General features: G+C 37.2%; 1 protein-coding gene across 1 annotated transcript in view; it reads left to right on the top strand.

Annotated features, from left to right (window-relative positions):
* USH2A (usherin) overlaps positions 1-18,745 on the top strand; it is an 868,259-nt gene that overhangs the window by 504,196 nt on the left and 345,318 nt on the right. The window contains exons 36-37 of the mRNA XM_053607912.1: positions 12,889-13,040; positions 18,508-18,670. Of these exons, the coding sequence (XP_053463887.1) occupies positions 12,889-13,040; positions 18,508-18,670 (315 nt within the window). The remainder of the gene's footprint in view (positions 1-12,888; positions 13,041-18,507; positions 18,671-18,745) is intronic.

Raw genomic sequence — 18,745 nt, forward strand, 5'->3', positions numbered from 1 at the left:
CTCTTCACAGATGATATGATTGTATATCTGGGAAACACCAGGAATTGTACTACAAAACGTTTAGAAGTGATCAAGGAATACAGCAGCATCTCAGGTTACAAAATCAACATTGATAAATCGGTAGACTTTATATCTAACAACAATAGTCAAGCTGAAAAAACAGTTAAGGACTCTATTCTGTTCACAGTAGTGCCAAAGAAGATGAAATATTTGGGAGTTTCTCTAACAAAAGACGTGAAAGATCTCTATGAAGAGAACTATGAAACTCTAAGAAAAGAAATAGCTAAAAATGTTAACAAATGGAAAAACATACCATGCTCATGGCTGGGAAGAATCAACATTGTTAAAATGTCCATACTACCCAAAGCAATATACAATTTTAGTGCAATCCCTATTAAAGCCCCACTGTCATACTTTAAAGATATTGAAAAAATAATACTTAGTTTTATATGGAATCAAAAGAACCCTCGAATAGCCAAGACATTACTCAGAAATAAAAACAAAGCAGGAGGAATCACGCTACCAGAACTCAGACTATACTATAAATTGATAGTGATCAAAACAGCATGGTACTGGCACAAAAATAGAGAAGTAGATGTCTGGAACAGAATAGAGAACCAAGAGATGAATCCAGCTACTTACCGTTATCTGATCTTTGACAAGCCAATTAAAAACGTTCAGTGGGGAAAAGATTCCCTATTTAACAAATGGTGCTGGGTGAACTGGCTGGCAACCTGTAGAAGACTGAAACTGGACCCACACCTTTCACCATTAACTAAGATACACTCTCACTGGATTAAAGATTTAAACTTAAGATATGAGACTATAAAAATACTAGAAGAGAGTGCAGGGAAAACCCTTGAAGAAATCGGTCTGGGCGAGTATTTTATGAGGAGGATCCCCCGGGCAATTGAAGCAGCTTCAAAAACACACTGCTGGGACCTGATCAAACTAAAAAGCTTCTGCACAGACAAGAACACAGTGGGTAAAGCAAGCAGACAGCCCTCAGAATGGGAGAAGATATTTGCAGGTTATTACTCTGACAAAGCTTTAATTATCAGAATCCACAGAGAACTCAAACGTATAAGCAAGAGAAGAACAAGTGATCCCATCGCAGGCTGGGCAAGGGACTTGAAGAGAAACTTTTCTGAAGAAGACAGGTGCATGGCCTACAGACATATGAACAAATGCTCATCATCTTTAATCATCAGAGAAATGCAAATCAAAACTACCTTGAGATACCATCTAACTCCAGTAAGATTAGCCCATATCACAAAATCCAAGACCAGAGATGTTGGTGTGGATGTGGAGAAAATGGAACACTTCTGCACTGCTGGTGGGAATGCAAATTAATACATTCCTTTTGGAAAGATGTTTGGAGAACACTTAGAGGTCTAAAAATAGACCTGCCGTTCAATCCTATAATTCCTCTACTAGATATATACCCAGAAGACCAAAAATCACATTATAACAAAGATATTTGTACCAGAATGTTTATTGCAGCCCAATTCACAATCGGTAAGTCATGGAAAAAGCCCAAGTGCCCATTGATCCCTGAATGGATCAATAAATTTTGGTATATGTACACCATGGAATATTATGCAGCCTTAAAGAAAGATGGAGACTTTACCTTTTTCATGTTTACATGGATGGAGCTGGAACATATTCTTCTTAGTAAAGTATCTCAAGAATGGAAGAAAAAGTATCCAATGTACTCAGCCCTACTATGAAACTAATTTTTGGCTTTCATATGAAAGCTATATCCCAGTTATAACCTAAGAATATGGGGAATGAGGAGAAGGAGGGGAGGGAGGGGGGAGGATGGGCGGAGGGAGGGTGGGATTATACCTGCGGTCCATCTTACAAGGGAACATGTGAAACTTAGTAAATGTAGACTATAAATGTCTTAACACAGTAACTAAGAACATGCCAGGAAGGCTACGTTAACCAGTGTGATGAAAATGTGTCAAACTCTTTATGAAACCAATGTATGGTGCCCCATGATCGCATTAATGTACACAGCTACGATTTAATATTAATAAAAAAAAAAAGCTGTCTTACTCACCTGTAAGGTGAAAAGAAAACAAAAGTCTTTCTACTATCAAGGGTTATTCTGAGAATAAACTGTTGCCTGATTAAAAACACTAATACAGTTGTTATCATTTCAATATCAGCATCCTTGGAATTTTAGCTGTTTGTTTTTTCTTACCTGGCATGCCTCTCTGCATAATTTTATGTTTTTTAATTAAATATCATATTTTGACATAGATTCTCATGCATTTGTAAAAAGTCACAGAGATCCCTTGTATGTTTTTCCTTTATTCAATTTCCCCCACTGTCAACATCTTTTAAAACTATTGTATAGCAACCATTATAAGATTTTGACATTGATTACAGTCGCAGTACAGAACATTTCTGTCACAAGACTTGGATTTTTTATCTTTAAATCCACACACTGAAAAAGAGTTCTCTTTTTAACCAGCAGTATAAGTCAAGTTAACTTTTTGGTAGCAGGTTTTTATGAGTTTTTATTACTGACTTCACAGTCCAAATCTGATCAAGGTGGACCCTTCTCCTTTCTGACTAGTGAGTGACATTGTCACACCCTACAGCTGTCTAACACATCCCAGCCCTACGTGTCTTCAGTTGTTTTTTTTATTAAAGAGGAAGTGTGTAAAACTGTTAAATACATTTCTCCCTTGAAATATGCCACAGACTACTGCAGAAATGTAACATCCCACCTCCTTACTTTGGTCACAACTGGTTACTCTACATGGACAAAAAGACGTCTTTAATAATATTTTTTTCTTTTATGTATTTTAACTGTATCAATTCTTAAAAATATTTTTAACTGTATTACTTTTACCTACCTCTGGGGTCCTCGTCCATTCTATTTTACATGTGATTATAGATTAATGTCTCCACATCTGACTTCATTATACCCCTAGTTAGTTCATAAAAGTGCGAGTGATCTTTTGGGGATCATAAAATCCCAACTCTTTGTAGTATCATTCCAGGGCCCTGACCTTCCTTGGAAGTCTTGTTTTCTAACAAACTTTATCCAACTACAGTAACAACAAATTATAGATCTATCCAGGATATCTTCACTATACTTTGCACTTTCTTACTTCTATAACTGGCAAATGTCATTTTCCCACTGGGAGGATCTTCCTGAATTATAAACCTTTCACATTTTACCTTTCATGCAGACTCAGCTCCGTCATGTGGGAGACTCATGGAAGACTCCGCCTCCTCGTGTAGAAGAGCCAGCTTCTCTAAAAAGCCGCCATCCCTCTTTAGCTAGATGGTTGCTCCCTGCTAGATGCTCCTGTACATAGTGTGTACCACTTAACTGTGCCGTTTGTTTGGCATGAAGTTTCTGTGGCACTAGTCATTCTTGTTTCACTCTTTTTTTTATTTAATTTTATTGTCTAAATCATAGCTGTATACATTAATGCGATCATGGGGCACCATACACTCGTTTTATAGACCATTTGACATTTTCATCACACTGGTTAACATAGCCTTCCTGGCATTTTCTTAGTTATTGTGTTAAGACATTTATATTCTACATTTACTAAGTTTTGCATGTACCCTTGTAAGATGCACCTTAGGTGTGATCCCACCAATCACCCTCCCTCTGCCCATCGTCCCCCTTTCTCCCCTCCTTCTCCCCCTTTCCCATATTCTTAGGTTATAGCTGGGTTATAGCTTTCATGTGAAAGCCATAAATTAGTTTCATAGTAGGGCTGAGTACATTGGATACTTTTTCTTCCATTCTTGAGATACTTTACTAAGAAGAATATGTTCCAGCTCCATCCATGTAAACATGAAAAAGGTAAAGTCTCCATCTTTCTTTAAGGCTGAATAGTATTCCATGATATACATATACCACAATTTATTAATTTATTAATTTATTAATCCATTCGATGGGCACTGGGCTTTTTCCATGACTTAGCAATTATGAATTGGGCTGCAGTAAACATTCTGGTGCAAATATCTTTGTTATAATGTGATATTTGGTCTTCTGGGTATATACCTAGTAGAGGAATTACAGGATTGAATGGCAGATCTATTTTTAAATCTCTAAGTGTTCTCCAAACATCTTTCCAAAAGGAATGTATTAATTTGCCTTCCCACCAGCAGTGTAGAAGTGTTTCCTTTTCTCCACATCTACGCCGACATCTCTGGTCTTGGGATTTTGTGATATGCACTAATCTTACTGGAGTTAGATGATATCTCAAAGTAGTTTTCATTTGCATTTCTCTGATGATTAAGGATGGTGAGCATTTTTTCTTTCTTTTTTTTTAATTGTTAAATCATAGCTGTGTACATTAGTGCAATCAAGGGGTACAATGTGCGGATTTCATATACAATCTGAAATATTCTTATCAAACTGTTCAACATAGCCTTCATGGCATTTTCTTAGTTACTGTATGTAGGCATTTGTATTCCGCCTTTAGTAAGTTTCGCCTGTACCCATTCTAAGATGCACCGTAAATGTGGCTTCACGCATTACCCTCCCTCCACCAAAACCTCCCACCTCCCTTCCCCTTCCTTGGCCCTTTCCCTATAGTCTTGTGCTATAGTTGGGTTATAGCCTTCATGTGAAAGCTATAATTTAGCTTCATAGTAGGGCTGAGTACATAGGATACTTTTTCTTCCATTCCTGAGATACTTTGCTAATAAGAATATGTTCCAGCTCCATCCATGTAAACATGAAAGAGGTAAAGTCTCCATCTTTCTTTAAGACTGCATAATATTCCATGGTATACATGTACCACAATTTGCTAGTCCATTCGTGGGTCAAGGGACACTTGGGCTTCTTCCATGACTTAGCGATTATGAATTGGGCTGCAATAAACATTCTGGTACAGATGTCTTTGCTATATTGTGACTTTTGGTCTTTGGGGTATAAACCTAGTAAAGGAATTATAGGATCGAATGGCAGGTCTATTTTTAGGTCTCTAAGTATTCTCCAAACATCCTTCCAAAAGGAACGTATTAGTGTGCATTCCCACCAGCAGTGTAGAAGTGTGCCCTTTCCTCCACATCCACACCAACATCTCTGGTTTTGGGATTTTGTTATGTGGGTTACTCTTACTGGGGTTAGGTGGTATCTCAAAGTAGTTTTGATTTGCATTTCTCTAATGATTAAGGATGATGAGCTTTTTTTCATGTGTTTGTAGATTGTGCGTCTATCTTCTTCAGAGAAGTTTCTCTTCAAGTCCCTTTCCCACCCTGAGATGGGATCACATGTTCTTTCCTTGCTAATACATTTGAGTTCTCTGTGGATTCTGGTTATTAGACCTTTATTGGAGGTATAACCTGCAAATATTTTCTCCCATTCTGAGGGCTGTCTGCTTGCTTTACTTACTATGTTCTTGGCTGTGCAGAAGCTTTTTAGTTTGATCAGGTCCCAGTAGTGTATTTTTGACACTGCTTCAATTGCCTCAGAAGTCCTCCTCATAAAATATTCACCCAGGCCGATTCCCTCAAGAGTTTTCCCTGCACTTTCTTCAAGTATTTTTATAGTTTCATGTCTTAAGTTTAAATCTTTTATCCAGTGAGAGTCTATCTTAGTTAATGGTGAAAGGTGTGGGTCCAGTTTCAACCTTCTACAGGTTGCCAGCCAGTTTACCCAGCACCATTTGTTAAATAGGGAATCTTTTCCCCACTGAATGTTTTTAATTGGCTTGTCAAAGATCAAATAATGGTAAGTAGCTGGATTCATCTATTGATTCTCTATTCTGTTCCAGACATCTACTTCTCTGTTTTTGTGCCAGTACCATGCTGTTTTGATTACTATCGATTTATAGTACAGTGTGAGGTCTGGTAGCGTGATTCCTCCTGCTTTGTTTTTATTGCTGAGTAATGTTTTGGCTATTCAAGGTTTTTTCTGATTCCATATAAAACGAAGTATTATTTTTTTCAAGATCTTTAAAATGTGACAATGGAGCTTTAATAGTTATTGCATTAAAATTATATATTGCTTTGGGTAGTCTGGACATTTCATTTTTTTCATATGTTTGTAGGCCATGCACCTGTCTTCTTCAGAGAAGTTTCTCTTCAAGTCCCTTGCCCAGCCTGTGATTGGATCACTTGTTCTTTTCTTGCTTATACGTTTGAGCTCTCTGTGGATTCTGGTTATTAAACCTTTGTTGGAGTAATAACCTGCAAATATCTTCTCCCATTCCCCCCCATTCTGAGGGCTATCTGCTTGCTTTACTTACTGTGTTTTTGGCTGTGCAGAAGCTTTTTAGTTTCATCAGGTCCCCGTAGTGTATTTTTGAAGCTGCTTCAATTGCCCAGGGGGTCCTCCTCATGAAATACTCGCCCAGACCTATTTCTTCAAGAGTTTTTCCTGCACTCTCTTCTAGTATTTTTATAGTTTCACATCTGAAGTTTAAATCTTTAATCCAGTGAGAGTGTATCTTAGTTAATGGTGAAAGGTTGGGTCGAGTTTCAGTCTTCTACAGGTCGCCAGCCAGTTCACCCAGAGTTATTTATTCATACCTGTATTTAACCTTTTTCTTATTTGCATAAGCGTAGATATTGTTTCTTATTCTTCCTATCCTCCCTAACACCAAGCTTAGTATCTCATAGGTAAATGAGTTTTGAAGAATATATATTAATCTTTTCACTAGATTTTCAAAATCTAATTGCTTTTAGAGCCAGAGCATACTTATTAGTTCTTAATTGGAACAGAATTCCTAAACATTTTAGAAGAGAAAATTAGGTGTGGAATGTATAAGAAGAGTGTGGCAAAAGTGAAGTGATATTGCCAGTTCCCACACCTAAATTTATATTTGTTATTTATTATTTGTCTGGTCTTGGAAAATAACTTAGATCTTCTAACATTTCATTCCCTCATCTTTATAACAAAGCAATTAACAGTTCTTATTTCTTAGAATTACCAATGTTAAAAGACGTAGTCCATATAAAGTCTGTAGTCTGTCTGTTGTCTCACTCAAAGTAAGTGATAGGAGGGTTTTTAAAATAATTACTCCTAATTATTTTAAGTGCTCTATGATTTCAAAAATGCTCACCTGGCATGTCAAGACCTAAACATTTTGCCTTCCCCAAAGCTATACAGATGACCAGGCATGATGGCTCACACCTATAATCCTAGCATTCTGAGAGGACGAGATGGGCAGATTACTTGAGCTCAGGAGTTTAAGAGCAACCTGAACAAGAGAGACTCTGTTTCTACTAAAATGAGAAAAATTATGTAGCCATTGTGGCAGGCACTTATAACACCTGTAGTCCCAGCTACTTGGGAGGCTGAGGCAAGTGGATCACTTGAGCCCAAGAGTTTGAAGTTGCCGTGAGCTGTGACACCACCGCACTCTACTCAGGGTGACAGAGTGAGACTCTGTCTCAAAAAGAAAAAAAAGAACAAAAAAGACTAGCCATATATGTCCTGTATTCTAATTTAAAAAAGAAATCAAAAAGGAAGCCATCTCCTTAGATTTCAGTTTAAAATGTCCACTATATTATTCATTAATTTGTGTTCCTCAGCTTAGGAATCTGAAGCCAATGAAATTCAAATTGTTGTGTTAGCATGCTTTAGACTTACTGCTTACTAAATGTGTGGTTTAGAACTGAATTATACAATGTTTCATATTATACTGATTTTATTGATGTCAAAATCAGTTCCATATGAGATATATGTGTATATATGTGCATATAACTTTAACACTTGTTCTACAGTTTGATTTGGCAATTAATCCTTTAACTCTTCTTACATACACTGTCAAATACTGTTTACCTCCAGAATGCTGGTTAACTCCCTGTGAGTCTGAGTGGCATCTCCCAACTCTGGACTTTGTTTTCATCAACCTCCCAATTCAGATGCATCCCCTAGAAAGTAAAAACTCCTGAGCACTTGAATTAGCTGTCACAAATCTCACTTAATTTCATTCTCAGCTCATTTGCCATATACTCTTTACTCCCAGCCCTTCTTTCTATAACTGTCTATTCTTTCTATAACCACGGTTCCAGATGTCATGGGTATCTCCTCTCAACATAAATTTCTAGGGACTGACTTGCTGGTGTCAGATAGACACACAAAAAGAGAACTAACTTTTGAGAGACTGTCACTGACTGAGGGAGGATGGAGAAGAACTCATAAAATGACATAAGAATTGATAAGATGCAGTCCCTGAGTGATGTTTGGGATTATAACTAGGTATTGCTGAATTAGAGAATGTAGTCTTTGCCATCCGTAATCACAGTTTGATTCTTTACAAAATGACTCTATCATATTCATTATATTCAGTGTGAGAAGGCAGGTAAGTGTGTAAGTATTTGCTAGAAAGATTTCCTTCAAAAATGGTTAAGATTTTTAAAGTTCATACGTAAAGAATGAGATTTAGTTGTAATGAAAATTAATGTTTATTAAATATTTCATTTTCCAGTATGTCGGATATGTGAGATATTATGTACATAATCCTAATGTTAAGAGAAATTCTCTGTACCCTAATTATGGAAGAAAAGGAAACTATGGACTTGGATACTTTCTATCTTGGTTGAAAAACAGGTCAAGTAGATCTCATTTCAAGAATTTTACAGTTTCCTTAAAAGCTTCTGCAAACCATTATTTGCATGTAAGATTTTTTTTTGGATAAGATTACATGATTGCTTTACAGCGTGCTGGTACATAATTTGGGGGGAGGTCATTATTATTTCTGTGCCTACATCCATTTTTTCTTCCCTTAAGTTTTCTATTTTCATGTACACATAGGTGGCTTTTTGACTATGTGTCTTTCATTGCTTAGTCTTAATTGATTTGTGTTTTCCTTGTGTCAAGAATTAAATGGCCTTTAATCAAACACTTTCTATAGGCATTCATAAAGTTGCAATAGATGGTCACACCAGAAATAAAGGGCAGATGCTAGCAGCCACACTTGCCTGGTGGAGCCATAAATAGTACATGATAGAAAAATAAAATTCAGAAGTAAGGGTAATGGGCTTACGGGAAAGAAAAAATCATATAAAGTTATCTTCCGAAAGGAAAATCCATCAGGGCAGTAGGTTTTTTGAAAGTATAAACTCATTTAAATTAAAAAATCGTAATCCTAAGAGAATGCATTGACCAAGGTCTAACTGTTAAAAGAACAAATTGCTCGGTATTTGAGACAGAAGGTATTTTACAGACAGAGTCAATTTCTAAGGTGTTGGAAGGGCGGGAAGAAAGAAAGGTAAAAGGTGGTGAGTCCTGGACTAGCAAAAAGGGCCACTAAAAGGAAGTTGATCCCTGCTGCTGTGTTGGCTCATTTGACATTTGAACCCTTATGAGACGCTGCCCCACCCAGAGCTGAGATGCCTGCAACATTCCGCTACTCAAAAGGCTGAGCGTGCCAGAGAGACGTTGTTCCTGCTGCCTGGAATGCTCGAGGCTGCAGGTGCTTTCTCCCTCCACGGATGCAGCAGCTCTTGCACGTTTTCCTCATTCTTCCTGCTCTGTGTTTCTAGGGCGCCTCCCACTGGCAAAACCTAATAAATAGAAAACCAGCAAGCAAGAGAGTTAGTTGCAAAGGTACTTTGTAGGCTGGCTGCTCAGCAGTACAGAACAGGATATGCAAGTATGGACATGGGCTGTGGAGAGTATTAGCTACTCAGCATTCATGCTCCCTCTTCTTCCCACCGCCCAGCACTACCAAATGGAATCACTCTGTTGCTTCCACCTAACATGACATGACTGTGCTTTGTATAAATGGAGATGCTTTCATCTTCATCGTCACGTTCATATATCTGGGCAATGTTAATTCCCCTTTAGTTCAGACACCACCCACTTGGATAGTCTGCAACTTAATAAAACACTAAACTGTGGCTGGGTGTGGTTGTTCACACCTCCCAGTGCTTTCAGAGGCTGATGTGAAAGGACCACTTGAAGCCAGGAGTTCAAGACCAGCCTGAGCAACATAGACAGACCCGGTATCTGCATATAACTTTTCAAAAATAGCTAAGCATGGTAGCACGCACCTGTGGTCCTCACTACTCAGGAAGCTGAGGCAGGAAGATCATTGGAGGTCGAGAGTTTGAGGCTACAGTGAGCTGTGATGGCACCACATTCTTCCCAGCTGTCACTCCAGCCTGAATGTCAGAGTAAGACCCTGTCTCAAACATAACAAAACAAACCACTTAAACTATAAATTAAAACCATTATAGAAGTTTATATAAACTTTCTTTACCTAAATCAATGGAGAAAGGGAGGAAAGAAAATTGGTTATTAAATACAAATCTCTATATAATCAAGAAGTAAAATATAATTTTTGTTTCTATAGTTAGTTGTGAGGCCACAGTTGATATTTAGCACTGTTTCCCTTTGTCCTCAGCCAGTTGCTCCCAGGTTTGGGATTTTTTAACCCAGTGAAGCATCCAAAGCTTCATGTCCCCAGTTGGTGTCCTTAGTGGTTCTGCCTTTACTGGGCTGCAGACTTTCAGTGCTAATGTGGTTGGTGGCCCTGATCATATAACAGATGCCCTTTTGCATGTCCTGAGTGTTAGCACGCACCAGGAACCCAGATGCTCCTTCCATACATACCCTTTCTTTTCACCTATGAGGATAGTTGCCTGAGGATCTCAAATGGCCTGGGAATATTCTGTTTCTAGTTTCTAATTAAGCAGTGCCTTTGTTGCAACCCATGATGTAAGCATTTCTCTGTGTGGGTAGACAAAGAAAATGCATTTCGAGTAGGCGATTAAATATAATAGTGAGAAAAAAATACATTTACTTTCTCCCTTTTCTTCCCATCCCAACATTTTCTCACCATCTAAAAATCAGCATCAAATATTTGTCCTTAGTTCAAAGCCCATGCAGCATCCTCTAGGAACCTCAAGATGACAGGGTGTTGTCATCACTTAGCTCGTTCTGTCGTGGGGCCTTCAAGAGGACATTCCAGCAACCTCTCAGGCTTTGGGTTAGTAAAGTGTATTTCAAGATGTGTAGCGTCCATGGATGTAACCTTACTGCCCTACTTCTCTTGCTGTAAGCAGATTTCTCAATCAAAAGCAACCTTGTGCAGGACATCCTGTCAAGGCAGGCAACATTCTGTACGTTCACTGATGATAGAGCTGCCAGATTACTGTGAGCAGGTCTGCAAGGGAGCAATTCCCTCCCTGGAGAGAGGGACACTGGGAAAGAGGTCCTTACATTTCCATGATGAATGTTATCCCTATCCAACTTTCAGATCATCAGTAAGACAAAATCTTTGCATTCATAAGGGAGAGTCAGGCTCCTGGCAGACAACTTTTAGGGCCTTCCCTGATGACCTTGACTTGTCTAGAGACTTTTGTGTCGAACTCATTCCTTCTCCAGATGCTCTATCTTTGAGCTCTTCTTTAATAGCATCTTTTAGGTATGGAGATGTCTCATTTCCCCGTAGTCTTAAATTCTCACTCTGTCTTGAATGTTGATATTATTACTATGCTATGTGTTAGTCAATTAATTAATTTGATCAATATTTATTATGTGCCAACTATGTTTTCAGCATGATGCTAAGCTCTAGAAATACATGGGTGAGGAAGAGTCACGATTGCCTTACGGACCCTACAGTCTACTGGGGAGGTTGGGCAATTAAAGAAGGAGTAATACGACTAATAATGTGGTAAATGGATAAGTGCTATATACTGTAAGAGAAAAACCGATTTCTGTTCTGGGGGAAGATCACCTGCCAGAGGAACATTTAAGATAATTCCTTAAGAACACACACGGGGAGGCCACTGTAAAGTTAATTTTACTTTGAAAGAGGTTCTGATTTAGCACGTAGGCAAAATCTTGTTTCCTGCAGTATTATGTTTAGTCAGTTTGGGGATCCTGTATTCTACTGAACGTAAATCTGTGGTTATGCTAATCTCTAACTTTTCATGAAAATATTTTGAATGAATAAATCAGATGATTATATTCAATAGTTGTTGAATTTCTCCTATCTCCATTAGTTGACTTTGTGAAGATTCACATGACTTTCCTTGTGAAATAAATTTTAATTCATCACTGAAACTAGCAAATCATAGTTTCTTCAACCCATTCATGGGTACTTCAAGAATGTGATCTGTAGATGGGTGTTGTGGCAGGCACCTGTAGTCCCAGCTACTTGGGAGGCTGAGGCAAGAGAATTGCCTAAGCCTAAGATCTGGAGGTTGCTGTGAGCTGTGACATCACAGCACTCTACTGAGGGCGACAAAGTGAAACTCTGTCTCTAAAAAAAAGGAAAAAAAAAGAATGATCTGTCCAGTTAATGGAAGACTTTATATTTTGGTGATTTAATTTTGTATTTGAGAACACAGGCTCTGGAGTTAGACCACCAAGATTCAAATCCTGACTCAAACACTTGCTAGCTATGTGACCTTGAGCAAGTTACTTAATCTCTATACTACAATTTTCTCATCTATAGGGTAATAATAATACTGTCTCTATTATGGGAAGGCTGGGAGAGAGATTTTAAAAGGAGTCAATATATGCCAAGTGCTTAGAACAGTGCCTGATACATAGTGAGTGATATTTAATGCAGTAACGAATAAGGTCGCTTTTCCTCTGGAGCACATCTATTAAGAATGTCTTTTTTAGAAAGCAATAAAAATTATAAATGTGCCCACTTACTCATTTTCGATCTGGAACACAAATGGCAGCTGTTAACATGATGCAATAGGAAGATTCCTATACTGGTATTACTGGGTTCTATTTCCGTCTCTATTAATTAGCTTCAAGGGTAAAGCCTATTTTATCCTTTGGAGAGAGGCAATATTTAGACCATGGGAAATACCAGGTACTGTGCTTTGGTGATTTGGTGATTCTAAAAATCACATCAAGAACTGCTTGCTTGCTTAGAACATTGTTTGCTATTGTCTAGTAATTGTACTAAAAGGTGGTTATTATCTTCATAGGTGTTATCACAAGTTATGGATTATATCTAGATGGTATATTACTTCACAATTCCTCAGAACTCAGCTGCTTTACTTATGGATTTGCTCCTTGGAGCTTACATTCCTTCAGAGTCCAAGCATGCACAGCCAAAGGTTGTGCTCTGGGCCCACTGGTGAGTATGTGAATTTACACTCTGGGAATATATTAGATGTCGGCTGACATTGAGTATCAAGGAGGAAGTAAGTGGTGGTGACTCACTCTCCTCACAGCTAGCCTTTTCAGCAGGATGGGATATATTTTTCTTTTTATAAAAGTTCATTTAGTAGTTACTAAGATTTTATATTCCACATAAATTTCAAGACTGCACATAGGTCTAGTGAAGGACAAAATATATATTTTACTGAAATAATGGGAAGTTGGCTGGTCTAGTAGGGAATCATAAAATGTTGCCTCTTTTAGTGACATATTGAAGGTGGAGTTTTTCTTCCCAATAATGGGTTCAACAACCAACTTTAAGGTTAAAAAGTGAAAATAATTGACTCTCCATAACTGCTACCGTATAGCAATACTGATGCCCAACAAGAAGGTTAATCAATTAAAAGGTTGATTTTACTTCATCCATTAGAATAAAATATTTGTATTATGTGAATGTGTTAGAACTTCATAAGAACAGTATTTAAAGTTACAGTCGTATCAGCTTTTGATATTCACATTTCAGAGATCTATACCTGAAATGTATTTTTTTTTTTTTTTGAGACAGACTCTCAAGCTGTCACCCTGGCTTGAGTGCTGTGGCATCACAGCTCACAGCAACCTCAAACTCTTGGGCTTAAGCAATTCTCTTGCCACAGCCTCCCAAGGATCTGAGACTACAGGCACCCTCTACAATACCCCAGTATTTTTTGGTTGTAGTTGCCATTGTTGTTTGGCAGGTCCAGGCTGGGTTCAAACCCACCAGTTCCAGTGTATGTGGCTGGAGCCCTAGCCGCTTGAGCTACAGGCACTGAGCCATATATCTATATCTGAAATGTATATCTATATTTTATTAGCAGTTAAAAGCTTGAGAAAATTATGCTTTTTATTTCTATTATAATTTAGAAAACCCAATTAATAGTACATAATTGTCATAAAGTAGCAGAACATTCTGTAGTTTCAAAACATCGGATAATACTTTTGTGCATTTTTCTTGATTAATTAGTTTTCACTTATTTTAAGGGAAATACTTATTACTGTTAGATATTTTTTGGCAATGTTTGCTAATTCCCTATCATTTTAATGCACCCTATCTTCACTGAACAGTGTATTATATAAATATTACCTTGAAAAACAGCCCTATGGATTAATTTTTGCTTCCTTACTTTTGATCACTTCTCCCATTTTGTTTCAGAAATTGGTTGCTTTCCAAGCAGCTAACATTATCCATTGGTGGGTCTGAGTCTTTATTGCCATTAAACGTTTTATAGCCCAGACCCCTCTGATGGATACTTACCCTTAAAAGCAGGAATGGCGAAAGGCCAAGAGACAAGCTTGTCCTCTCCATTCAAAAAAAGGAAAGAGAAACAAAAGAACATGTGACATCAGTTTGAAACATACCCTTTTTCAAAATGTAAACTGCAAATTGTGCTTCTGGCGACTAAATTGGTTCCACAGTGTCTCCTGATAGATGTTCTGGCAACTTTGAATAAGGGGACACCATGATCTATCCGCATCCTGCACAGATAGTAGCAACGTTCCCCTTAAGAAATCGAATGCCACAATGTCCTGATGGGAAGGGAGAAAACAGAATTGTGGAGTAAAACCTTCTCTGCCTCGGCCTCATCATTCTAGACACAATCCTGACTTACAGCACAGAGTTATTTTCTCCCTTGATACTTTTCTTTATCCTGTACTCAGTATGCAAACACTTTTCCCTAGTCAATGATCCATCTCTAATCGCTGGGATTGAACAGCAATGTCTTTATTTAGAACAACTCAACTATAGGCTGCCAAGAAGTTAAAACTCAAGGTCTTCAACTGGTTTCTGAAATATTCTTGTGCCAGTTACATTACATATTACGCCCTTAAGTGATGACTTATCTTAGTTTTCTAAATAGTCCTGCATATCTCTCACAGTTTCATGAAGGATATAACAGATTCAGCTCGGTTTTGTTGGTGATTCTTTTTTTTTTTTCATGTGTCCTAATTGATTTTAAAAATCTATGAATCAATCTTAAAAGCCAGACTTTCCTATCATGAAATTATAAAGTGATATTCAACAACATCCAGCCAAATGTAGTAATGGTGTATACATGCCTTCTAAAGCTATTTTGTATCTAAAGCCCAATGCTATAAGATTTTTAAATAAAACACTTCATTCAAACAAAATCTTCATTTCCGTATTTAAATCTTTTCTTAGCAGAAATCAAAGAACCAACTATTGAAAGAGTCTAATTTTTGGTTCACCTAACAACATCTCCTTATGGTAACTCTTATTTTTTAGAAAGAAAAGCCTGTTTATTTTACAGTTACTACGTATTTACTACCATTGTTACCCACGTATGCAGGGAAATACTATATTCAGTGTTTTTTTTTATGACAAATGCGTGTTTCATACTCTCCAATGTGGTACAGTTCATCTTCAAAACTGGGAAGTTGCTTATATATGAAAACAGAAAAATTTGATAAAATAGAGTATTTTTAAAAGGAAAATATATAAATTCTGCATTCTTATTTTAGTGTAGTATTAGCTCAATCTGTTTGTTGAGCTGGACGAAAATTCATTAGTAGTTCAAAAAGAATTTCTCTATTTTTCTCCATGTGAAAAAGATTTGCCTGTGGTTTGTCCAGTTCTTATACATTTAAACAATGCATTAAACTCTCGAAGAAATTCCCATGTTAAAAACAGTTTACGATGCCTTTGATCTTACAAGGGTACATGTGAAACTTAGTAAATGTAGAATATAAATATCTTAACACAATAACTAAGAAAATGCCAGAAAGGCTATGTTAACCAGGGTGATGAAAATATGTCAAATGGTCTATAAAACCAGTGAATGATGCCCCACGATAGCGTTAATGTACACAGCTATGATTTAATTAAAAAAAAAAAAAACACAAGAAAAAAATACCTAATTTTAGGATGCTAATATTCATTATGAAATTAAATCCAGTAACTGTAAGTTTCAAAAATGTTTGAAATAGTAAGATAAATTAACATAGAACCCAGTGAGGATTTTCCAATGCTTTTTTGGCTTTATGTTTTGCATTTCCATAATAAAAACACAATTTTTTCATAGGAAAATCACTTTGCCATTGTCACATAGCACCAGTGGAGTCTGAGATTGAGAATTTGATGACTGTGCCTGGCCTTGGAACATTCATTGGATCAATTCTCCAGGAGGCCCTCTTAAGTAGGGCGGCACCTGTGGCTCAGTGAGCAGGGTGCCTGCCCCGCCCCGTATGCTGAGGGTGGCGGGTTCAAACCCAGCCCCGGCCAAACTGCAACAAAAAAATAGCCGGGCGTTGTGGCGGGCGCCTGTAGTCCTAGCTACTCGGGAGGCTGAGGCAGGACAATCGCCTAAGCCCAGGAGTTGGAGGTTGCTGTGAGCTGTGTGATGTCATGGCACTCTACCGAGGGCAATAAAGTGAGACTCTGCCTCTACAAAAAAAAAAAAAAAAAAAAGAATGAGGTGTAAAACGATAGGTTACTGCTGTGTGATATAGTTAAAGGCTGCCACGGTTTCTCAGGGATAGCGTACTTACACAGATAGATAAATACACCCAGATACACGTGCATGTGCACACAGTTCCTTTTATATTCATTTTCAAAGAAGGAAATAAATTTATTTAAGACATCTTAATCTTAATGGCAATATCAAGAAAATCCTATATGAGAAGGCTGCCCTAAAATGCTGTTATGCTTCCTTGGGAAATATTCTACTAAATCATGGATTTCCAAACTATTATAAAGGGAAATAATGCCTACCCTAGGAAGGTTGGTGTAAAAAATTAAATAAAATACTATTTATCTAAGAGTTTCTGATACATGGTAAGAGTTTTATTAAAAGTGAAATTTTATTAAAATGTTTGTCTGTTTTTATTGCGAATTTGTTCTCAAAATTTTTTTTATGTGTCAAGGGAGGTTTCCAGGGCAAAGCCGAGCCAAGTTTACCCTCCCTAAGTGCCTTTTCCTTAAAAGTCCTTTTAAGGCAAGGTAGACAAACAAAAATGTGAAAGAAATAATAATAAAAATAGACCAGGTCAAAGCATAATAAATAGTATGATTGCCAAGCTTAACTCATAATAAGGACAGAAAAATATATTTATTGATTTTGAATTAACCAGGTATTTACGTGTTGTAACATAGTATCTGGAATTGGCCTTCAGTCTTTAGCGTCTTGAGCCTCGTTTTACTTGAAACACTTTAAAATCATTCTATAACCACTTTAACTATATATATAGACACAATGAAACCAACAGCATTGTTATGAAATATTAAAATGATAAACTGATATTTTTCCAGTCATTTCTTTAGCCTTCATATATAGCTAATTAGACTAAAAAAAATGAGTAGGAGTTATAGACCTAAAGAACCTCGTAGCTTTTCTCTGATGAAAATAAAACATGTTGTGACCTCAGGCTTATTAAAAATTAACACTCAGTCATTTTCACATTTATTTTCATAATTGGGAAAGTGTATTCACCCTAACAAATAAAGGTTTCATAATTGAGATTATTTGCCTGCCTAAGGATTTCGTATCTGATCACCATGGGAGACATGATCCTGTACTCTAGGAATAAGGTTGAAATTATCAACATAATAAACTGTGAAAGGTCAAATATTTATGAGCCATGCTTATGAGTTGATAGTGATTAGTTAACCAAGTTGAAGCCAGTGATTCAAAGATAGCCAAGAAAAAAAAAATTCTGAACCCCTTTCTACTGTCTTGCTAGCTTCATCTTTCTCTAATCATTTATTTTACTTATTTAGCTATTGAAATCTTCCTTTGTCATTAGGGGTTACATTTTATTTCAAAGATTTCCTCTTCCACTAATTCATCTTTTGCTGTTTTCTTCATAGGTTTGTTAACACAGTATCAGTAATTTTTTGTGCTTATACCTCGCAAATGGAGTCACAGAGGTGTTTTATTTATTAACTTGAGCACGATGCTATCTTTACACACCAAATAGCAATGCAGCTCATAGCAAAGTTTGTGGGTGTGTGGATGGGTAAGTCAAGATGTTTGGAGTAGCTTTTTGACAAAGGCAAAAGTCTATTATCTCAGTCATGAACTCACAAAAACAGACTGTATGTGTTGCTTCTCTTTTACAATCACAGAAAAATTCTTTTTAATCAGTCCTAGAAGTAGTCTGTGCATATGCACGGCCGTCGGCACACTCACAGCGTGTGCTGATCCACGTATTCTAGAAATCACAAACAGCTGCCTTGGTCAGGAGCTCATATTCTAGACTTTAACAGCAGGAGGAAGAAAACACGAGGTATGCTTTGATCCTGCTGACAAAATGAGGTATTCCTACAAGATGCTACTGTCAAAATAGTTTACTTCATAGCAAAAAGAGATTCTTTGAAGAAATACACTCAAAGCAAAGCATGCACTTACTTTATTTGCAAACAAAAATAAATCTTTTTGTACTCACAGGTGGAAAATCGAACTCTAGAAGCTCCTCCTGAAGGAACGGTAAATGTGTTTGTCAAAACAGAGGGATCCCGGAAAGCCCATGTGAGCTGGGAAGCACCTTTTCACCCTAATGGATATTTAACATACTCAGTTTTTTTTACTGGAATATTCTATGCAGATCAAGGTAATTTGTTTGTAATTTTTAAAATTCTAAATAACATTAGAAAAATTATTTTCATTTAAAAATCTTTTTGTTAGC

Source organism: Nycticebus coucang, chromosome 10 (assembly GCF_027406575.1).
Source record: "Nycticebus coucang isolate mNycCou1 chromosome 10, mNycCou1.pri, whole genome shotgun sequence".
Classification (NCBI taxonomy): Eukaryota; Metazoa; Chordata; class Mammalia; order Primates; family Lorisidae; genus Nycticebus; species Nycticebus coucang.